Source organism: Chiloscyllium punctatum, chromosome 13 (genome assembly GCF_047496795.1).
Source record: "Chiloscyllium punctatum isolate Juve2018m chromosome 13, sChiPun1.3, whole genome shotgun sequence".
Lineage (NCBI taxonomy): Eukaryota > Metazoa > Chordata > Chondrichthyes > Orectolobiformes > Hemiscylliidae > Chiloscyllium > Chiloscyllium punctatum.
This window is the reverse complement of record NC_092751.1, coordinates 93,710,445-93,729,107: the sequence shown is the minus strand read 5'-3', so window position 1 is coordinate 93,729,107 and position 18,663 is coordinate 93,710,445. Positions and strand designations below refer to the sequence as shown.

At 39.7% G+C, this 18,663-nt stretch overlaps 1 protein-coding gene across 5 annotated transcripts in view; it reads left to right on the top strand.

Annotated features, from left to right (window-relative positions):
* adka (adenosine kinase a) overlaps positions 1-18,663 on the top strand; it is a 283,424-nt gene that overhangs the window by 16,980 nt on the left and 247,781 nt on the right. Inside the window, exon 1 of one of the 5 annotated variants that reach the window (XM_072583274.1) lies at positions 14,973-15,101. The exons of the other annotated variants lie outside the window; for them this stretch is intronic. Within the exon in view, the coding sequence (XP_072439375.1) occupies positions 15,088-15,101 (14 nt within the window). The 5' untranslated portion in view covers positions 14,973-15,087. Of the gene's footprint in view, positions 1-14,972; positions 15,102-18,663 lie in introns of those variants that run through there. 5 annotated transcript variants of the gene reach the window in all.

The following is an 18,663-nucleotide window of genomic DNA, read 5'->3' as shown; positions in this document are numbered from 1 at the left end:
AAATGCTCTGAATGCCTGGAGGCTTTGATGGGTCTTGGGTTTCAGAGAGAATAAGGGGCTAAGACTCTCAGATCCTGCCCCCACTCACCACCTTTTTAAGAGACTGGGTGAACTTGGATCAGGCATAACTTGGGGGTGGGTGAGGAGAGGTGAGGGTTGCCAGTGATTTGTTCTTTATTTCACACCTCCCCTCTTCCATACACATACAGCGTTTTTACAAGAAAGGGTGTATGTAGGAGCTTCAGATAGCCAGCAATCAAGACCCTGTTTACTCTCCAACACTCAATTGGTATTGCTGTATTTGTACCTCCTTTTGCTTCCTAACTCTTGCTCTCTCCCCACTCTTTAGTCCCCACTCACACAAATTCTGTGCATGATCCCAGTAAGCACACCAGCAAAATGTTCCAATGTTCACTTCCCCTACCTCAGTTATAGATAGATGCAAAAAAAGTACACACACACACACACACACACACACACACACACACACACACACACACACACACAACAAACTGTTGCAATAGATGCATCAGCAGAATACATAACAGCCAACTGGTGATACAGGGGATGGAACCAAGTAACGGAGTTCACTTCATTTTTTTAAAAAAGTCTGCAATTCACAAATTGCATTACAGTCAAATCATGATTATGAAATACGCGTTATTGGTGAGCAATCTGTCTGCTCTATCAAGGTGCATAATGTATTCTTCCATGGACTAACTATCCATCATTGTAAATTTACCAAAACAAATCTGTAATTGTCAAGCTTCCAACAAATGGTCTTTCTGTAAATCTTTTTCATAAAAGATAAATGAAGAGCCAAATCCTCTTAATATCCAAAATCATGCACATCTCGCTCTAAAAATGCTTTACTTCTAATCTTTTTATTGGAAATGACAAAGCCAAAGTCTTGCTTACTCTTAAATAGTGAAATATGACAATGGTGCAGATTGCTTCCAGCTATTTTTTCCACTGGTCAAATAGGGAAAAATAGCAAGAAGGGAAGGGCTAAATAAAATGGAGTTTGAGAGGTAATAATGCATACCAGCCCTTGGGGGACACCACCTGAGTGAAGGCAATTCGATAACTTCACTCAGAATGCAGGTACCTTTTTAAATGAGTCAAGATATGAGGGTACAAGCAAGGACTCGAAATAAAATATCGTGCCCCTTGTGCCTGTCCCACATCAAGTAGGATCATGGCTAAGCTGATCATAACTGCAGAATCACATTCCTGCCTACCCCTTTTAACATTTCACCAAAAGTCCAATCACCCCTGCCTTAAACATATTCAAAGACTGCTTTTAGCCATCAAAAGAATTCATAAAGTGTTTTCAGAACAGTTTCTGAGAAAACAATGTTTTGGATCCAACCACTGACTGGGCTATTTTGAATAATGGATTTGATGATGTGTAATAAGGCAGGTTTAAAAGTTATCTCCAAGGCCACACTGGCCATAACATGGTAGAATTTATCAATCAGTTTGAGGAGAACTTGGTTTGGAAATAATTGTGCTGAATTTATATAGTTACAAAAGAATGAGGACACAGCTAGCTGGACTGAACTGGGAAAGGAGTGTAGCAGCAAAGGCAGTCAAGCAACAATGACAGATGTTGAAGAAGATAGTTCATGGCTCAGAGCAAAGATATATCCCAGTGAGAAAGAAGAATTCTGGGAAGGGGACAACCCAACCGTGACTGTTCTCTACTTTTCCCTCTTTTGTAAAAAAAAAAATTAGTCCCTTTATCTTCCTTTGCTGAAATCTAAACTCCTAATCCTCAGACGTGCTGCCTCTTTTGGCCAATTCCTTGTATCTAATACTGTCACTAATTTTCCTTGTTATCCAGGATTGGGCTACCTTCCCAGTTTTATTTTTGTGCCAGACAGCAATGAACAATTATTGCAGTTCTTCCATGAACCATTTAAATATTTGCCATTGCCAATTCACTGTCACCCCTTTTAAGTAATATTCCCCAATATATCGTAGCCAGCTTATGCCTCATAGAATCATAGTTTCCTTTATTCCAATTTAGGACCCTAGTGTCCAAATCAAAAATGTCAGTATCCAACACAGTGAAGAGTTGAATCACATTAAGGTCAGCCTTCTCCAAGGAACCCTCTCACAACTAGATGGTCAATTATTCTTTTCTGCTGATAAAATATCCAGTTCAGGGTAGCCTGTTTAATTCATTCCTGTGTTCTCTAGTTGATTCTTGTGTTCTCTGAAAGCTGTCATCACATTTGGCAAGTATACTTTTGATCCCTTCATCAAAGTAATTTATGTAAGATGTAAACAGTTGAAGTCCCAGGCAGATCCTTGTGGCATGCTCTTGTTAAATCTCGCAACTTGATTAATTTATGCTCATTCTCTGCTACCTGTTAGTTATACAATTATCTATCCATAGTAATATTCTACTCATTCACCATGAGCTCTTTTCAGCAATAACCTGTGATGTAACACTTTATCAAATGTCTTGTGGAAATCTACTTACACTACCTCGCTGGTTCCCTTTTATGCATAAACTTGCTTTCTCAAAAACTCCATTAGATTGGTTAAACGTGATTTCCCTTTGACAAAATCTTGTTGATTCGAGTGATCTCCTTAACCATCTTTAATAGCTTCTAAAATGTCCTGTAAGATTCAACTACTGAACTGGTCACCAAACTCCAAAGATATCCACTACCATCTGAGTGTAATATCTTTCCTCATGTCCCCTCTCATCTTTTGACCATTCGCCTTAAATTTGTGTGCCCTATAAATTGACTTCTCCACTTAGGGAAATAGATCTTTCTTGTGTACTTTACATCCTGATCTGCACAACAACTCTATTATCTACCTTTGTTCGATATTCCTTGATATCTTTACCCATTGCAATTTTGTAACCCTCTCTTCAGGGTCATACGGTTTAAGATTTTTGATCAGGGGTGTAATTTGCTATAAATTGGCCTTGTGTTGAGTTTGTGATCATGTATAGAGAGAAAGTCCAATATTAAATCTGGACTTGTCGTTCAAGCACAAGCAAGACCAGAATTGTACTCTATTGAGAAGATGCATGTAACTGGGGGAATGGAAAGAATCTGTCTCTGAGCAATAAATATAGCTGCTGTAATATATGCATGTAATGCTTAAGAATTTGACATGTCACATCTTCCATTTAAAAGTCCTCAATCAATCTTGTTATTGAGGGTGGCACGGTGGCTCAGTGGTTAGCACCGATGCCTCACAGTGTCAGAGACACAGGTTCAATTCCACCCTTGGGTCTTTGGGGAATTTGCACATTCGCCCCACATCTGCTTAGGTATCCTCTGTGTACTCTGCTTTCTTCCCACAGTCCAAAGATGTGCAGGTTAGGTCAATTGGCCAGGCTAAATTGCTCATAACGTCCAGGGATGGGTGACAGGGAATGGTCTTGTGGGTTCAGGTGAGATGATCTTGAGAGGGTCAGTGTGGACTCGATAGGCTGAATGGCATGTTTCCACATTGTAGGGATTCTGAGTCTTTTATAATCGAGAATCCCATAATTTAAAAAAACCTATGTTGCTGTTGTCCTTGCAAAACACTAGGTGGCGCTAATAGTTCCAATGATAAACAATGATAAACATGATTTCAAATGCAAAATCATGGTTGACAGTTCAGTTAATATTTTACGAGGAGTATGTATAGCTACATTTTGTCCATGAATCACTATTATTTCTGGAAATAATTCATTTATTATTTTGTTCCACATTCTGGTATCAAAAATAGGGTTTTAAGCAATAAAGAAAGTATAAAATACAAATATAGCACAACACTATGATTAACCTTTGTCTTGTCTTGAAGTGTCTTAAAGCCTTCATGAAAATGCTTATTTGAAAGCTTCTCAGTCTGATCCAGGATTACTTCTGACCTGCAATCATAGGATATTTGTGTAAGTTGCATGCTTCTTACAGAAGGCTCATTTATTTGGTCTGCCCTTGGGATGTCAGAGGTGGTATCCTTGTACCTTGAGTCAGCTGTATTTTGCTCATAGGATGGACTGGAACCAATACATCCATTTTCAACTCTCTCTGCTAGCTACAATTACCACAGCCTCACATGCTTCTCACCTGAAGGGGAGAATGATGAACATGATGCCTCTGGATAGTGTTCCTTGATAAAGATGATGTCCAAGGTGGAAGGATTCCAAAACAAAAGACCAAATGTTTATGTTCTCGACCAAAGGTGTGCCATACTGTTGGGTATGGTTGTTGATTTACTACCTGTAGATAAAACAGCATGGCAAGGAGGGTTTCATCAAGCCTTGGTCAACAACCCCACCTAAGGAGAGGGAAGCTCTGAATCCAAATCTATAACTTGCTGATTTTGCTGCTAGTTTGCTGTGCCTTGACAGATGAACTCCAGGCTCAAAAAGTGAGGTCATTCAGTGCAAACCGAGCTCCATTTCAAACTTGGTTCTGCTAGCAGGAAGGAAAAACAATCCATCTTAACCCTGCAAGATAAGTAAATCCTGTAGTTATGGGAAGGAAGTTAGATGGGAAGGAAGTTAAAACAGGTGTAAGATGATAGTGGAAGAAACAGTTCCAATCTTGCGTGAAGATGGCTCAGGATATTAAATCATTTTGTTGATGACATGAAGATACAATCATCTGGAGCACAGAAGATGGCTGCTTCTAAATTGGAAAGGAGCATTCATGGTCCAACCTTCAGCTTATTGACAAGGATAAATTCTGCACATATCTCATGAAGTCATTTAGAAAACATCACTCAAGGACAAAATTTCACTGGTAATTTCAATGCCAGAGTTGTCCATGGTAGCCTGGCATGGAAGCGATCACTCGAACACCATGGAGTTGAAAACTTCAATGAAAATGGGGATATTCAGCTGAAACTCTGTGCAGTAATGCAACTGTTTAAACCAACACCTTTTCAACAAAAATAAATCTTGATGGATCCTTGCTGTAAACACTGGCACCTGATGGACTCCATTTTTTTGTGCCAGTGGCTTAAAGGATACATTGCTACTCAAGCCATGCCCAGTAATGACTGTGACACAGGTCACAGGCTTGTTTACTTAATTCAAACGTAAGCGGGAGAACAGACTCAGATGATGTATCAAAGAAATTGAGCCAATGACCTGCAAACCTCATCTTGCAGCGATACATATCAAGGAACCTTACAACACAAACCAGAATGCCATACTGTCCCTGAGGATTCCAGTTAAGATGAATCCCAAGAGTATGTTAAAATTGCAGTACTTAATACTTCCTAGGACAGGGATTGGTTTGATGGAAATGCAATCAATAATATGGTCAACTCATGACGCTTGTTTTCCTCAGCCAGCTGGCGAAGAGTAAAAGACAATCTATAGTCAAGCCTACTCAATAAAATAATCTCAAGGAGCACCAATGGCAAGACCCTACACACCAACAAGGAGTCAGTCCTGGATTGCTTGACAGAGCACTTTGAAGCACTCTTCAGCATCACGTGCATAATACTGACATCAACGGCAGCTTGTCAAATAAGAATTAATGAGAGCTCAACTCTGGGAGAAAATGTGACCGTCATGAACCAGACCACGAGCAACAAAGTCTGGAGTCCATGGCATTCCAGATGAAGCCTTGATAGCTGAGAGACCTGCTTGACTATGAAGCATCATGGGTTTTTCGCAGCCTGCTAAGGATAGATTGGAATCCCACAAGATCCTTCTGGTGCCATTATCAAAAACTAAGGATGAAAGTTAGCTTGTTCTAACAGCCATGTGATCAACTCTTTTTTTTTTTCTGTTGCTTGGAAGATCCTGGCGAGAATATGTCTGATCAAGCTTGTGTCTATCATTACAGGAGAACTTCCAGAAAGCCCAAGTCATTTCGGAACAAACTGAGAGACCACAGACATGGTTTTAGCATTCAAAAAAAATTACAAGAGAAGTGTTATGAACCAAGCAAACAGCTGTACATTATTTTAGTAGAGTCATAGAGCTGTACAACATGGAAACATATCCTTCAATCCAAGGTATCCATGCTGACCAGATATCCAAAATTAATCTAGTCCCATTTGCCAGCATTTGGCTAACATCCCTCTCAACCTCTCCTTTTTATGTACCCCACCCATCCAGATGCCTTTTAAATATTATAATTGTACCAGCCTCTACCACCTTCTCTGGCAGCATCCTTAAATGCACCACCCTCTGCAAGAAAAAGTTGCCCCTGAGGTTCCTTTTAAATCTTTCCCCCTCTCACTCAAAACCTATGCCCTCTGACTTTGGACTCCCATGCCCTGGGAAAAAGACCGTGTCTGTTCACCCTATCTATGCCCCTCATGATTTTATTAATGTCTTATAAGGTCACCCCTCAGCCTCTGACGTGCCAGGCAAAATGGCTGCAGCCTATTCAGCCTCTCTATAGCTCAAATCCTTCAAACCTGGCAACATCCTTATAAATCTCTTCTCCACTCTTCCAAGTTTCACAATGTCTTCCCTATATAGCAGGGAGATGAGAATTGTACACACAGTTCCAAAATTGACCAAACCTATGTCTTGTACAGCCTCCATATGACCTCCCAACCTCTATACTCAATGAAGTGACCAATAAAGGCAAGTGTACCAAATGTTGCCTTCACTACCCTGCCTACCTTGCCAAGACATGTGACACTGAGTAAAGATACATCATGAAAAATACTTGTTTTAAAAAAAAATGCATGCCCATACAGGTTTCTGACTTCAGTGATGCAGTTTCATGAATTTTGTCCTGTCAAGCGTTATCGCAATCTTGCAAATCCCTTCTGAATCTGTGGTACAACACCAGGATGTGCTGACCTGACCTTATCCACCAGCCCGAACGTGATGATGCAACAGGCAACCCTAGGTCTTCAGGTACTTATTTATCATACAGATTTTTTTTTTGAAAGTTACACAAAGAAACAGGAGAAACTCATCTGTAAATCTCGTAGACGAACTATGCTCCCCTGGCTTATAATGAAGCAGACCTGAAGCGGAGAAAAAGTGAGCAGCATGACTCTTCAGACTAAAGAAAACTGAAGTCCTGCAGTATCAGTTTACAATCCAGGAATATAGATCACTTAGCTTTGATGTCGAGGAAACCAAGCTGAATGCTGTAAAATAATTTACCAAATTGGTGACATCATTTTGTTTTATACTGTTGTATATGAGGAAGTAGACAATTAGCTTTCAAAAACAAACCACCCAGCCTGCTGACCTTGAATGACTGAAGCAACCGCAGCCTTAGGGCACAGACCAAACTCAATATGCAAAGCTGCAGTCTTCAATTCTTTTTTGTGTGGTGTTAAGCCATGGATCTTATACTGCTGACAAAGCGCTTCCATCAGTGCTGACTTCACAGCATTCTCCGATCCCTCGTTAGGACTCTTATCACAAACATTGTGTCTATATTGTCTGAATGGATGACAGTTGTTTGCCTAAGATTGTGTTGAACACCAAAATGGAACAGAAATGCACCAAATAAAGCCTATTTCTTGGGTGCTGCATTGACTATTACCAGTGCAAACAGCAGGCCGGAAACAGAAATGCCCAGAGATGCCACAGGGACATTTGAGACTGCACTAAGAGCTGGCAAGTTAGAGAAAAGGGAGAGAAGCATAGATCCAGTTGTCCCCAACGACGACTACACCTTTATTTGCATCCGCTGTAGCAGGCATATAACTAATGAGTGCAGTTTTTGTAAAAGCTTTGTCCATGAAGAAATGACAAAAGGTTTGGGGAAAGATGGTCCACACATTTCAGAAATGAAGTAGTAACTGAAGCGTGTGAATGCTAAGCGTATTTATGAAAAGCTCACTGTTTTAATTTTGCTTTGTTCATTCCATACTAATTTTATTAAAAGACTGCTTGCAAAATCTTGGTTCTGTTCAGTTTAACTATTTTGTATCCTAGGATTTGGTGCCATTTATTCACATCATGATGATCTTCACTGGTTGGTGATGGCCCAGAAACTTCAGTAACCAAAAAGCTTTGAGTATGCGCATGTGCTCTTGCAAAGCTTTGGACCTGAAGATGTCAGGTTAGGATAGTACAAGGGACAATCAATTAGAAAAGGCTGGACAACTTTGAAGCAACTCAAAGTAAGCGTTTTACAGTTAGTCTTTTCTGTACTTAATCATATATATCCCCACTTAGATTACAATACTGCATTCAAACTACATCACAAATACTGATCGATGCAGTCGCAAGGTCATGTATGGAAATTAAGTATCCTCACAATTTAGGTCTTTTTTTCTCTTTCAGATTGGGAAGCAGATCTGTAAATATGTTCTTTGTAAATGAAACATTGTCTTCAAAGGCAGCACTATAATAAATGCTCTATACTTTTGTACAAATTGAAATTGGTGGTTGACCTCCTTTTGAGGTATCTGCTTCAGTCGGCAACCATCCCTTTACATCAGAGTACAAGTGACAGCACTATTGCAGTATTAATATTTTTCTGTACACGACTTGCATCATCAATTCCCTTTTGTGAATGTGTGGGTAAAATGCAACAGAGAAAATAATTAATGTGGGAAATAATAAACAGTGGCAGGAAGGACCAGAGACTGTTGATCTAAGAGCAAATTATCAGATAAAACTCAAGGTTACAAAAGCAATATAAGAACCTTACTAGAATTCCATATTCATCCAAAACAAACAGAAACTTGAAATGCAAGTTGAGATAAATAAGTATGATCTAGTGGCTGCAACGGAGATGTGGTTGAGATGATTTAGATTGAGACCTGAAAATTCAAGGGTATTGTTTAAGAAGGCCAGGTCCCTATGAAAGAGTGGAGGAGTGGCTCCGTTAATTAAAGATGATACTAGCACAACAAATGGATGAAATAAATTCAGGAAACCAGGATATAGAAGTATTCTGTGTACAGACAAAGAACGATAAAGGCAAGAGATCATTTATGGGAAGTGTATATAAATCCCCTAACACTAACTACATGGTAAGATTAGATTCCCCACAGTGTGGAAACAGGCCCTTCGGCCCAACAAGTCCACACCAACCCTCCGAAGAGTAACCCACCCAGACCTATTTCTCTCTGACTAATGAACCTACCACTATGGCCAATTCACCTCAGCTGCACATCTTTGGACTATGGGAGAAAACTGGAGCACCCGGAGGAAACCCGCGCAGACACCGGGAGAACGTGCAAACTCCACACAGTCGTCCGAGGCTGGAATTGAACCTGGGACCCTGGTACTGTGAGATAGCAGTGCTAGCCACTGTGCTGCCCAGGATATCAAAAAGAAATAATGGGAACTTGTCAAACAGGGTACAGCAATTTTAACCTACATCCAGACTGGAAAAATCAGATGGGACAAAATAGTCTCAATGAGAAATTCATTGATTGTTTTCGGGACATGTTATGCCACCAACCAGACAACAGGCTATATTAGATTTGGTTTTGATCAATCAGATAGAATTAATTATTGATCTCATAGTGGAAGCACCCCTTAGTAGTAGCAGCCATAATATGCTTGAATGCTATATACAGTGTAAGGGACAGATGTGCGAGTCAAAGTCTATTATTTTGAATTTAAACAAGGGCAATTATGAGAGCATAAAAGCCAAGCTAGCAAATGTGAACTGGTATTTAGGTTCAAGGATAGCTCACTAGAGATGTAGTAGCGAACTTAAGGGGATATTGAAGAAAGTGTAGAAGAGGTAACATTCCAACAAATAAGAGCATTTCTAAGGGATGGTCTCCCCATCCATTGTTAATTTTAAAACAAAAATGTAAAAGTATCAAATTGTGCAACGATCAGTAGCAGGTCAGAAGATTGGACAGAATAGTTTAAAAGCAACCAAGGTATTACCAGGAGATTAAAAAGGGAAGAAACCTGAGGATATGAAAGAAAATTTGCCAAATTATGGAGAGATAGGAAAAGTTTCTTCAGATGTTTGAAAAAGAATAAACAAACTTAAGTGCTGGTCCTATAGGAAATTCATCTAGGGAATTAGCAATGGATGTAAAAGAGATGGCAGACAAATTGAACAGATATTTGCATGGGTCTTCACTGAAGAGGGTTCAAGTAATATCTGGAAACAGCCAAAAATCAGAAATTGAAATGGAGGGAGATACTCAAGAAATTTACACTAACAAGGAAGGTAATACTGAGTAAATTATGGTTGTTGGTCCAACAAGAAATAAGAACAGGAATCGGCCATTTGGCCCTTAAGCCTGCTCCACTGTTTAAATAAGGTCATGGCAGAGCTGACATTGCTCATCCACTTTCCTGCCCTGGCTAATAAACCTCAATTCCTCCTTTGATTAAGAATCTATCTATCTCAGCTTGAAAATACATGAGGTCTCTGCCCCATAGCTCTGTGGCAAAGAGTTCCTGAAGACACCCAGTTCTCAGAAGAAATTCCTCCTCATTTCAGTCTTAAATTGGAACCCCTTTCTGAGATTGTCCTCTTGTCCAAGACTCTCCCCTGAGAGGAAACATCCTTTTATCATTTACTCTGTGAAGCCCATTAAAAATCTTATGTTTCAGTGAGATCATCTCTCATTCTTCTAAACTACAATGAGTAGAATCCCAACTTGTTTCACCTTTGCTCATTAGACAGTCCCTCCATATCAGGGAATCATCCGCTTGAAACTCATGTGATCTTCCAATGAAGTGATATATTTCTTAAATAAGAGGATCAAAACTGCTCATGGCAGTCTGGATATGGTTGCACCAGGACCTTGTACAGTTGTGTCAGACTTTCCCTACTTCCCTTTGTGTTGCAGCTTTCTGCAGTTTTTCTCCATTTTGAATAATACTCTTCCTTAGTCCTCCCTGCAAAATGAATAACTTCATGTTTTCCCACACTATATTCCATTTGGCAACTTCTTGTCCATTTATTTAATCTATCAATATCTCTGTAAACTGTTTTAACCCTCTCACAAGCCACATTTCCACCTATTTTTATGTCACTTGCAAGTTTAGCTGCAACTCGTTCACTTCCTTTCTCCAAGTTGTATATGTGTAAATAGTTAAGGTTCCAACACTGGTCCCATGTGGGATACTGCAGGTTGCCAATCTGAAAAAAAAACCTTTTTTCTGCTCACTGTTTCTGCCCATTTGCTAATTCTCTATCATGCAAGTATACTGCTTCCAATGCTACAGACTGTTTTCTTAGGAGTTAACTTTTTATGAGACACCTTGTCCAATGTCTTCTGGAAGTTCAAATTTAACACATCTACTGGTTCACCTCTATCCGAATGAAAAGTTCCCAGGTCCTGATGGATTTCATCTTAAGTTCTTAAAAGAAGTAAACAAATGATATAGTTGATACATTTTCCAAACTCTGGATTTGGGGAAGGTTCCTCTGGGTTGCAAAATAGCTAGTGTGAGTCAGCAATGCGAGATACGAGCAAGGCAGGAAACGAGAATCAACAGACTAGTTAGCTTAGCATCGAGGAAGATTTTGGAAGCTGTTACAGATGTTATTACATCAAGGTGCTTGGTTAAGTTCAAGGTAATCATGCAGACCCAACGTGGATATGACAAAGAGGATTTATGTTTAACTAATTTATATAGAACATACAACATTACAGAGCAGTACAGGCCCTTTGGCCCTTGATGCGCCAACCTGAGAAACCAATCTGAAGCCCATCTAATGTACACTATTCCATTTTCATCCATATGTCTATCCAATGACCATTTAAATGTCCTTAAAGTTGCTGAGTCTAGTACAGTTGAAGGCAGGCTGTTCCATGCCCCTCCTACTCAGAGTAAAGAAACTACCTCTGACATCTGTCCTATATCTTATCACCCCTCAATTTAAAGCTATGTCCCCTTGTGCTAGCCATCACCATCCGAGGAAAAAGACTCTTACTGCCTATCCTATCTAACCTTCTAATTATCTTGTATGTCTCAATTAAGTCACCTCTCAACCTCCTTCTCTCTGAAGAAAATAGCCTCAAGTCCATCAGCCTTATCTCCATACCAGGCAACATCCTAGTAAATTTCCTCTGAACCTTTTCTAAAGCTTCCACTTCCTTCCTATAACGTGGTGACCAGAACTGTATGCAATGTGCCAAGTGCAGCCACACCAGAGTTTTGTACAACTGCAGCATAACCTCATGGCTCCAAAACTCAATCCCTCTACCAATAAAAGCTAACACACTATATGCCTTCTTAACAACTCTATCAACCTGGGTGGCAACTTTCAGGGATCTATGTACATAGACACTGAGATCTCTGTTCATCTCCACTGCCAAGAATCTTCCCATTCAGCCAGTACAGTACTGCATTCCTGTTACTCCTACTAAAGTGAATCACTTCACACTTTAGATTACTTAGATTAGATTACTTACAGTGTGGAAACAGGCCCTCCGGCCCAACAAGTCCACACCGCCCCGCCGAAGCGTAACCCACCCATACCCCTACCCCTACATCTACATCTACCCCTTACCTAACACTACGGGCAATTTAGCATGGCCAATTCACCTGACCTGCACATCTTTGGACTGTGGGAGGAAACCGGAGCACCCGGAGGAAACCCACGCAGACACGGGGAGAACGTGCAAACTCCACACAGTCAGTCGCCTGAGGCGGGAATTGAACCCGGGTCTCAGGCGCTGTGAGACAGCAGTGCTAACCACTGTGCCACCGTGCCGCCCACGGTGCCGCCCACTTTTCCGCATTAAATTCCATTTGCCACCTCTCAGCCCAGCTGTGCAGGTTATCTATGTTCTTCTTTAATCTACAACATCTTTTGGCACTATTCACAACTTTACTGAGCTTTGTGTCATCTGAAAATTTACTAACCCATTTTTCTACGCTCTCATTCAGGTCTTTTATAAAAATGACAAACAGCAGTGACCCCAAAACACATCCTTGCGGTACACCGCTAGTAACTGAACTCCAAGATGAACATTTCCTATCAACCACAATCTTCTGTCTTCTTTCAGCTAGTCAATTTCTTATCCAAACCGCTCAAATGCCTTACTGAAATCCATACGCACCACATCAACCAGTTTACCCTCGTCCACCTGTTTGGTCACCTTCTCAAAGAACTCAATAAGGTTTGTGAGGCATGAACTACCCTTCACAAAACTGTGGTGACTATCCCTAATCAACTTATTCCTTTTGTAGATGATAATAAATCCTATCTCTTACAAACTTTCCCAACACTTTACCCACAACCAAAGTAAGGATCACTGGTCTACAATTACAAGTTTGTCTCTACTCTCCTTGAAAAGGGGATGTCATCTGCTATCCTCCAGTCTTCCAGCAGTATTCCTGTCAACAATGTTGACATCAAGATCAAAGCCAAAGGCTCTGCAATCTCCTCCCCTGCTTCCCAGAGAAACCTAGGATAAATCCCATCCAGCCCAAGGGAATTGTCTATTTTCACACTTTGCAGAATTGCTAACACCACCTCCTTGTGAACCTCAATCCTATCTAACCTAGTTGTCTGTATTTCAATGTTCTCCTTGATTAATATTGTCTTCTTCCAGTGTGAATACTGATGAACAACATTATGGAAGTTTAGTTTATTTGAAGTAGTAGTGATTATGGATAAAGGGGAACGAGTGGATGTATTGTAGTTAGATTTCCAGAAAGCATTTCATAAGGTGCCACATTCCCTTGATCTATCCTGTCTATACCTGACATATGCTTCCTTCTTTATCTTAAATAAACACTTGATTTCTTTAGATTAGATTAGATTTCCTACAGTATGGAAACAGGCCCTTCGGCCCAACAAGCCCGACCCTCTGAAGAGCAACCCGCCCAGACTTATTCCCCTACATTTACCCCTGACTAATGTACCTAACACTATGGGCATTTTAGCATGGCCAATTCACCTAACCTGCACATCTTTGGATTGTGGGAGGAAACCGGAGTACCTGTAGGAAACCCACGCAGACACTGGGAGAATGTGCAAACTGCACACACAGTTGCCCGAACTGGGAATTGAACCTGGGTCTCTGTGAGGCAGCAGTGCTAACCACTGAGCCACCATGCTGCCCAAGTCAACCAGCATTCACTGTACCTACCAGCCTTTCCTTACTGTCTCTGGACTCTTGTTATTTCATTTCTGAAAGCTTCCCATTTTCCAGCCGTCCCTTTACCTGCGAACATCTTCCCCGAATCAACTTTTGAAAATTCAGATTCCCTTCCTCCAAAGGCAATGGTGGCAGGTAAATTTTTGGTTATCAAGGCGATGAAATTATTGGGGATGTGCAGGAATGCAGAATTGAGATTACAATCTGATCAGCCATGAGCTTCCAAGGACTGTGCGACTGAATTTTGTTATTTGTATATTATGAAGGAAAACGTTTTAGAGGAGCAAAAGTAGTTGTCTTCCAAATGTTTCTGTGGTAGAAGAAAGTAGAGGATTTTGGCATATTTAGGTGGTTAAAAGTTTACTTTTTAATGCATAAATATTTACACAAAATTCTAAAGAATATTTTCATTCTCGTGGTCCTTTATAGATACTACTTTTTGCGTCAGATGGAAGTTGGAGCACTGACAAATCTAAGTCTACGAAGGTTTATTGATTTTTTTTGGTTTATTTTGCTAAAAAGAAGTCTAGTTGATACACGTGTTCTAAATTCGAACCATCTTTCCAAATAGCGTAGTGTTTTTCCATATCATTTGCAAATCTGCCCACTTGTGTGCAAATTGTACAAGGTCTAGCATTTAATCGGTTTTAGAGGCCAAGAACAACCTATTGTGACATAACTGAAGAAGTTGATATTAATCTTAATGAGCCTGCCATCTGGATGCTTTCCGTGTTGTGAAAGTGAAGCATCGTTAATTCGATCATGCTGGCAAAGAAGCTTGTTTGTTTTAAAAAGGCTGCAAACAACCCAGAATTACTGACGTGAAGAACTCAAGTGGAAAATGTTTCAAAGGGGTGGGGTGATTGGACAGAGAACCCGTCAATCAGACACTTCAAAGAGCTTGCGACATTGTGAATGGATGTTGCGAATGAATGGGCAACGATGGGGGCGGGGTTTCCGGTTCCAGGTTAGTTTGATACATTTCACGGATGTCAGTTTGCGGAGAGGCACGAGCTTGAATCTTAAACTGGCGGCGAGGTGTATTTGTTCATTCAAGCTGTTTCTGTACCACATCCAGCAACCTAAAGAACCATGACATGTTTGAGGTAAATAATTACCTATTACAAACGGATCACTTAATGTATCTTTGATCGATGCTATATTTCTTTAACATTTTTTTCAAGTCTTGTGGCCTTTTTACCCCATAAGACGGTTTTCAGTTGTAGCCGCTGTCAGTGCTGTGAATGCAATAAGTAGGTGAAAGGATCGCAAGTAGGAGTCTTGCACTTAATCAATATTGCAGCAACCATAGTCGGGTTATTTTATGCGCAGAATCGAGTCAACATTTTCGAGATGCATGTCTTGAAGCACCTGTTGCACAGAGGAACGATCCCATTGCATACTGACAGCGACAGACCATGATAAAAGTCATTTAAGATGTAACATGTGTCACTCCACCCCCCCCCCCCCCCCCTTGGGGTACCTTTCTACATGTGGTGAAAGGGGCTGTGTTTCGCTGTGCGCTCTACAAACTCATGACTTTAAATGGTCCTTCCAATGGGGAAATGGCATGTTCACATTCTGTAGTATTTCGCTGTCCAGAGCATCTCCTTTTGACGCTGAAATCATTATACTTAAGCACTTGGAAACAAAAAATATTTTTACATATTAATTATGTTTCTCCTTACCTCAATTTCTTAAACAGGACCCCAATGCCAAAATTTGCTCGGATAAGAATAATTCGACATTGGAGAAGCTAAATTGTTTGTTTGATCTTTATCTTATATTTGTTTTACTTATGCTCAAGCAGCATGTCTTCCGTTCTCACTCCGCGGGAAGTTACACCACATTTAGCATGTGCTTTTTAAAGCACTTCTTTTATTAGTTCCGAAGTTTAAAACCCAACCTTTCTGCTGTCGCTTTTGGTTTGTGAGGTACCCAGTCAGCGTCTTTTCAGAGTTCTCATGGGCTTATTGCTGAAGAGTGCGCGGTTTGAAGTAACAGCATGTTAATCAAAATTAAGCTTTGCTATATTCTACGATGTTAAAGCGTTCTCAATTTTAAATTACAGAAATACGGGACAGCAATGGGTGGAAATGCAGCATCAATTTAATTTGATAATTTGTTCATTATTCTCTCTAAAGAAACGGTTGCTAAACAAACACTGCAGTATATCTACGATGGTTCTGAAAGTAGGAAATTTAGCTTGTGGAGTGACCTCATAGCCAGTGCGTGAGGCAGTTGGTTGTTGGCTATATTTTAGTAATTCAACTCCACATCTTCTAGATAACATCCGAACATCACAAGAGACAAATAGACAAATTCATTCAGGAGCGATATGACGTAAATTCTGAAGCTGTCAGGGAAAAAAAGCCAGAAATATCACGTTATCAAACTGAATGATAACTCGTTGTCGTTCAGTTTTTTATAGAGGGAACACTTCAAGAGTGGACTCTTTAGAAAAAAATTTGGATGACAATGACTTTGTTTTTAAAGATGGGGCATCTTATTGCATTTTCATTGGGATAGTTGATTCTTTTTTTAAAAAGAAACTGAAACAAACACACTTCCAGTCAACCAAAATAATCCATACAGAACAATACATATGAAAATGGTGTCCTTTTAAAATTGGAAGATGATGTATTGTTCTGTTATAACAAGGCTTGAATTATTTGCATAAATTGCACAGTGGAATATGCATTTAAATTATTCCTGTGTCTTTACATTTTTGAACAATACCTGATGTGGGGCTTATTGCAAGCAGTGATTCCTCTGTGTTTAATGTCTAACAGTAAGTGACGGTAAAAAAAATTATGATTTGGCTAAGAGTTAGTTTATGAATATAGACTATGAAAAAAATTTTGTTTTAACCTTTTGGAGCACAAAAATGAAATTGTGCTTCCTGATATTGAACTAAACCTGCAGTTCGAAAAGTTGGGGATTATTGAGTAAACTGGTTCAACTCCCTTCCATTCTAATTTGATTTAACAGACCACTCATGACATAACATATCTGTGCCAACAAATGTCCATGATAATGCTAGATAGTAATGCTAATTCATGTTTTTTTGTTCTGAATGTCAAATCCTCGACGGTGCTTCGCTCAAAAACAATGGTGACCAATGATCTGATGGTATTGTACCATGGAGGATACGTTATTTCATTTGCTTCACAAATTCCAACATAGCTCTTGATTCCATTCATTATTTTGGTCAGTTGCCAAGTGCCATGCAGAGCTCGACATTGTAGATGATTTGCATACATCTACTGGTGAGCTAATGTAGGCCCATGACCATGAGTTGATGCAAGAACAGGACATTATGAATATTAAGACACTTGAAGTGAATTTAACTTTGAAACCAAGTATGGTTTCCAACCTAACTTTCTATTCTGTTTGAAGCTGATTTAACAGACTCTGTGTAAGCTGTAGTCGTACAGATGAATAAACATAATTGTCTCAGTTTTCATCTGATTGTGAAAGTAACATTTTTTTCTTGCCATATTCCCTAAATTGTCAGTGCAAACCCTAGATCTTTCTAGGTCTGTAGCTGTACATACTGTTCTTGATAATTCACTATCTCCTGATAAATTATTGTGAACAAGATTCCCAGAAATGAACTACTTCCTGACAAAACATCAGATGCCAACTTATTTATACTGAGGGCTCATTGTTCCAAAGTTTACTGACAAAAATTTAGTCGAAAGGTGTGAATCGAACATCACACCGCTCAGCACCCAATCTGGTAACTGGTGCACAGACTCATTTAATGTACAGGAATCCTGTGAATAAACAGTTTAACAAGTTTATTATATCTTTCCATGGTTCAAAAAAATGCACAGGGTGCCTGTAAATTAAAAAGAAAGTAAAGATCTTAATCATGTGATTAAGTCAAACCATAATCCCAAATTGTGTTTATGACCAAATCTTTCAATACAGGCAGCTAATTTCTGTTTAAGCTTAAGTTATTATTGGGTGGAAAGTGGGAAGCTGTTCACTTGTGTTTTTACCTTTTGTCGTATCTATCTTTTTAGTTCTTCATCTCTTTCTCACTTACTCACTCACTTTCTCGGTCTAGTCTGTTTTCATTTTTGTCTTTGTTTCTTCTGTCTGCACCTTTCCTTTTATCTTTATTCTGTCTCTCTCACTTTCCCCTTTTAATCTCTTGCTCTCCTGTCTCCTTTATTCAATTCTGTTTTTCCTTTGGAGTGCCAATAGTCAAGGCAAATAGTGATTCTTCTATCGCACATCTGACTTCTATCATAGATCATAGTTGGCCTTGTTTCAGCCTCAAAGGATAATAGTCTAAGTTTTATTCCATCTTTGATACAATTTTTGGAATCAAAATTGATTGTGTTGATAGCAAACTTTCTTGTGAGCACATTATTCATGGAGATTATTTCTCCTTGTGTAGCTAGTCTGAGTCATCCAAATGACACCACCTTATTGAATGGCACTTAGAATATACTGGAACAAATGCTGGCATGGCAGTGATGATCACATCCCATACTGGAATAAATACAAGAAATGCAGGTGACTGCACTTAGACTTAAGTTCCAAGTTGATCATACAAAACTGCCATATAGGTAGGAAAATCAAGTTCTTAATGTGAAAATGCTGTTTATTTTGTCATTTCTTTGCTTGTGATATTTAATTTATTCAAGATGCACT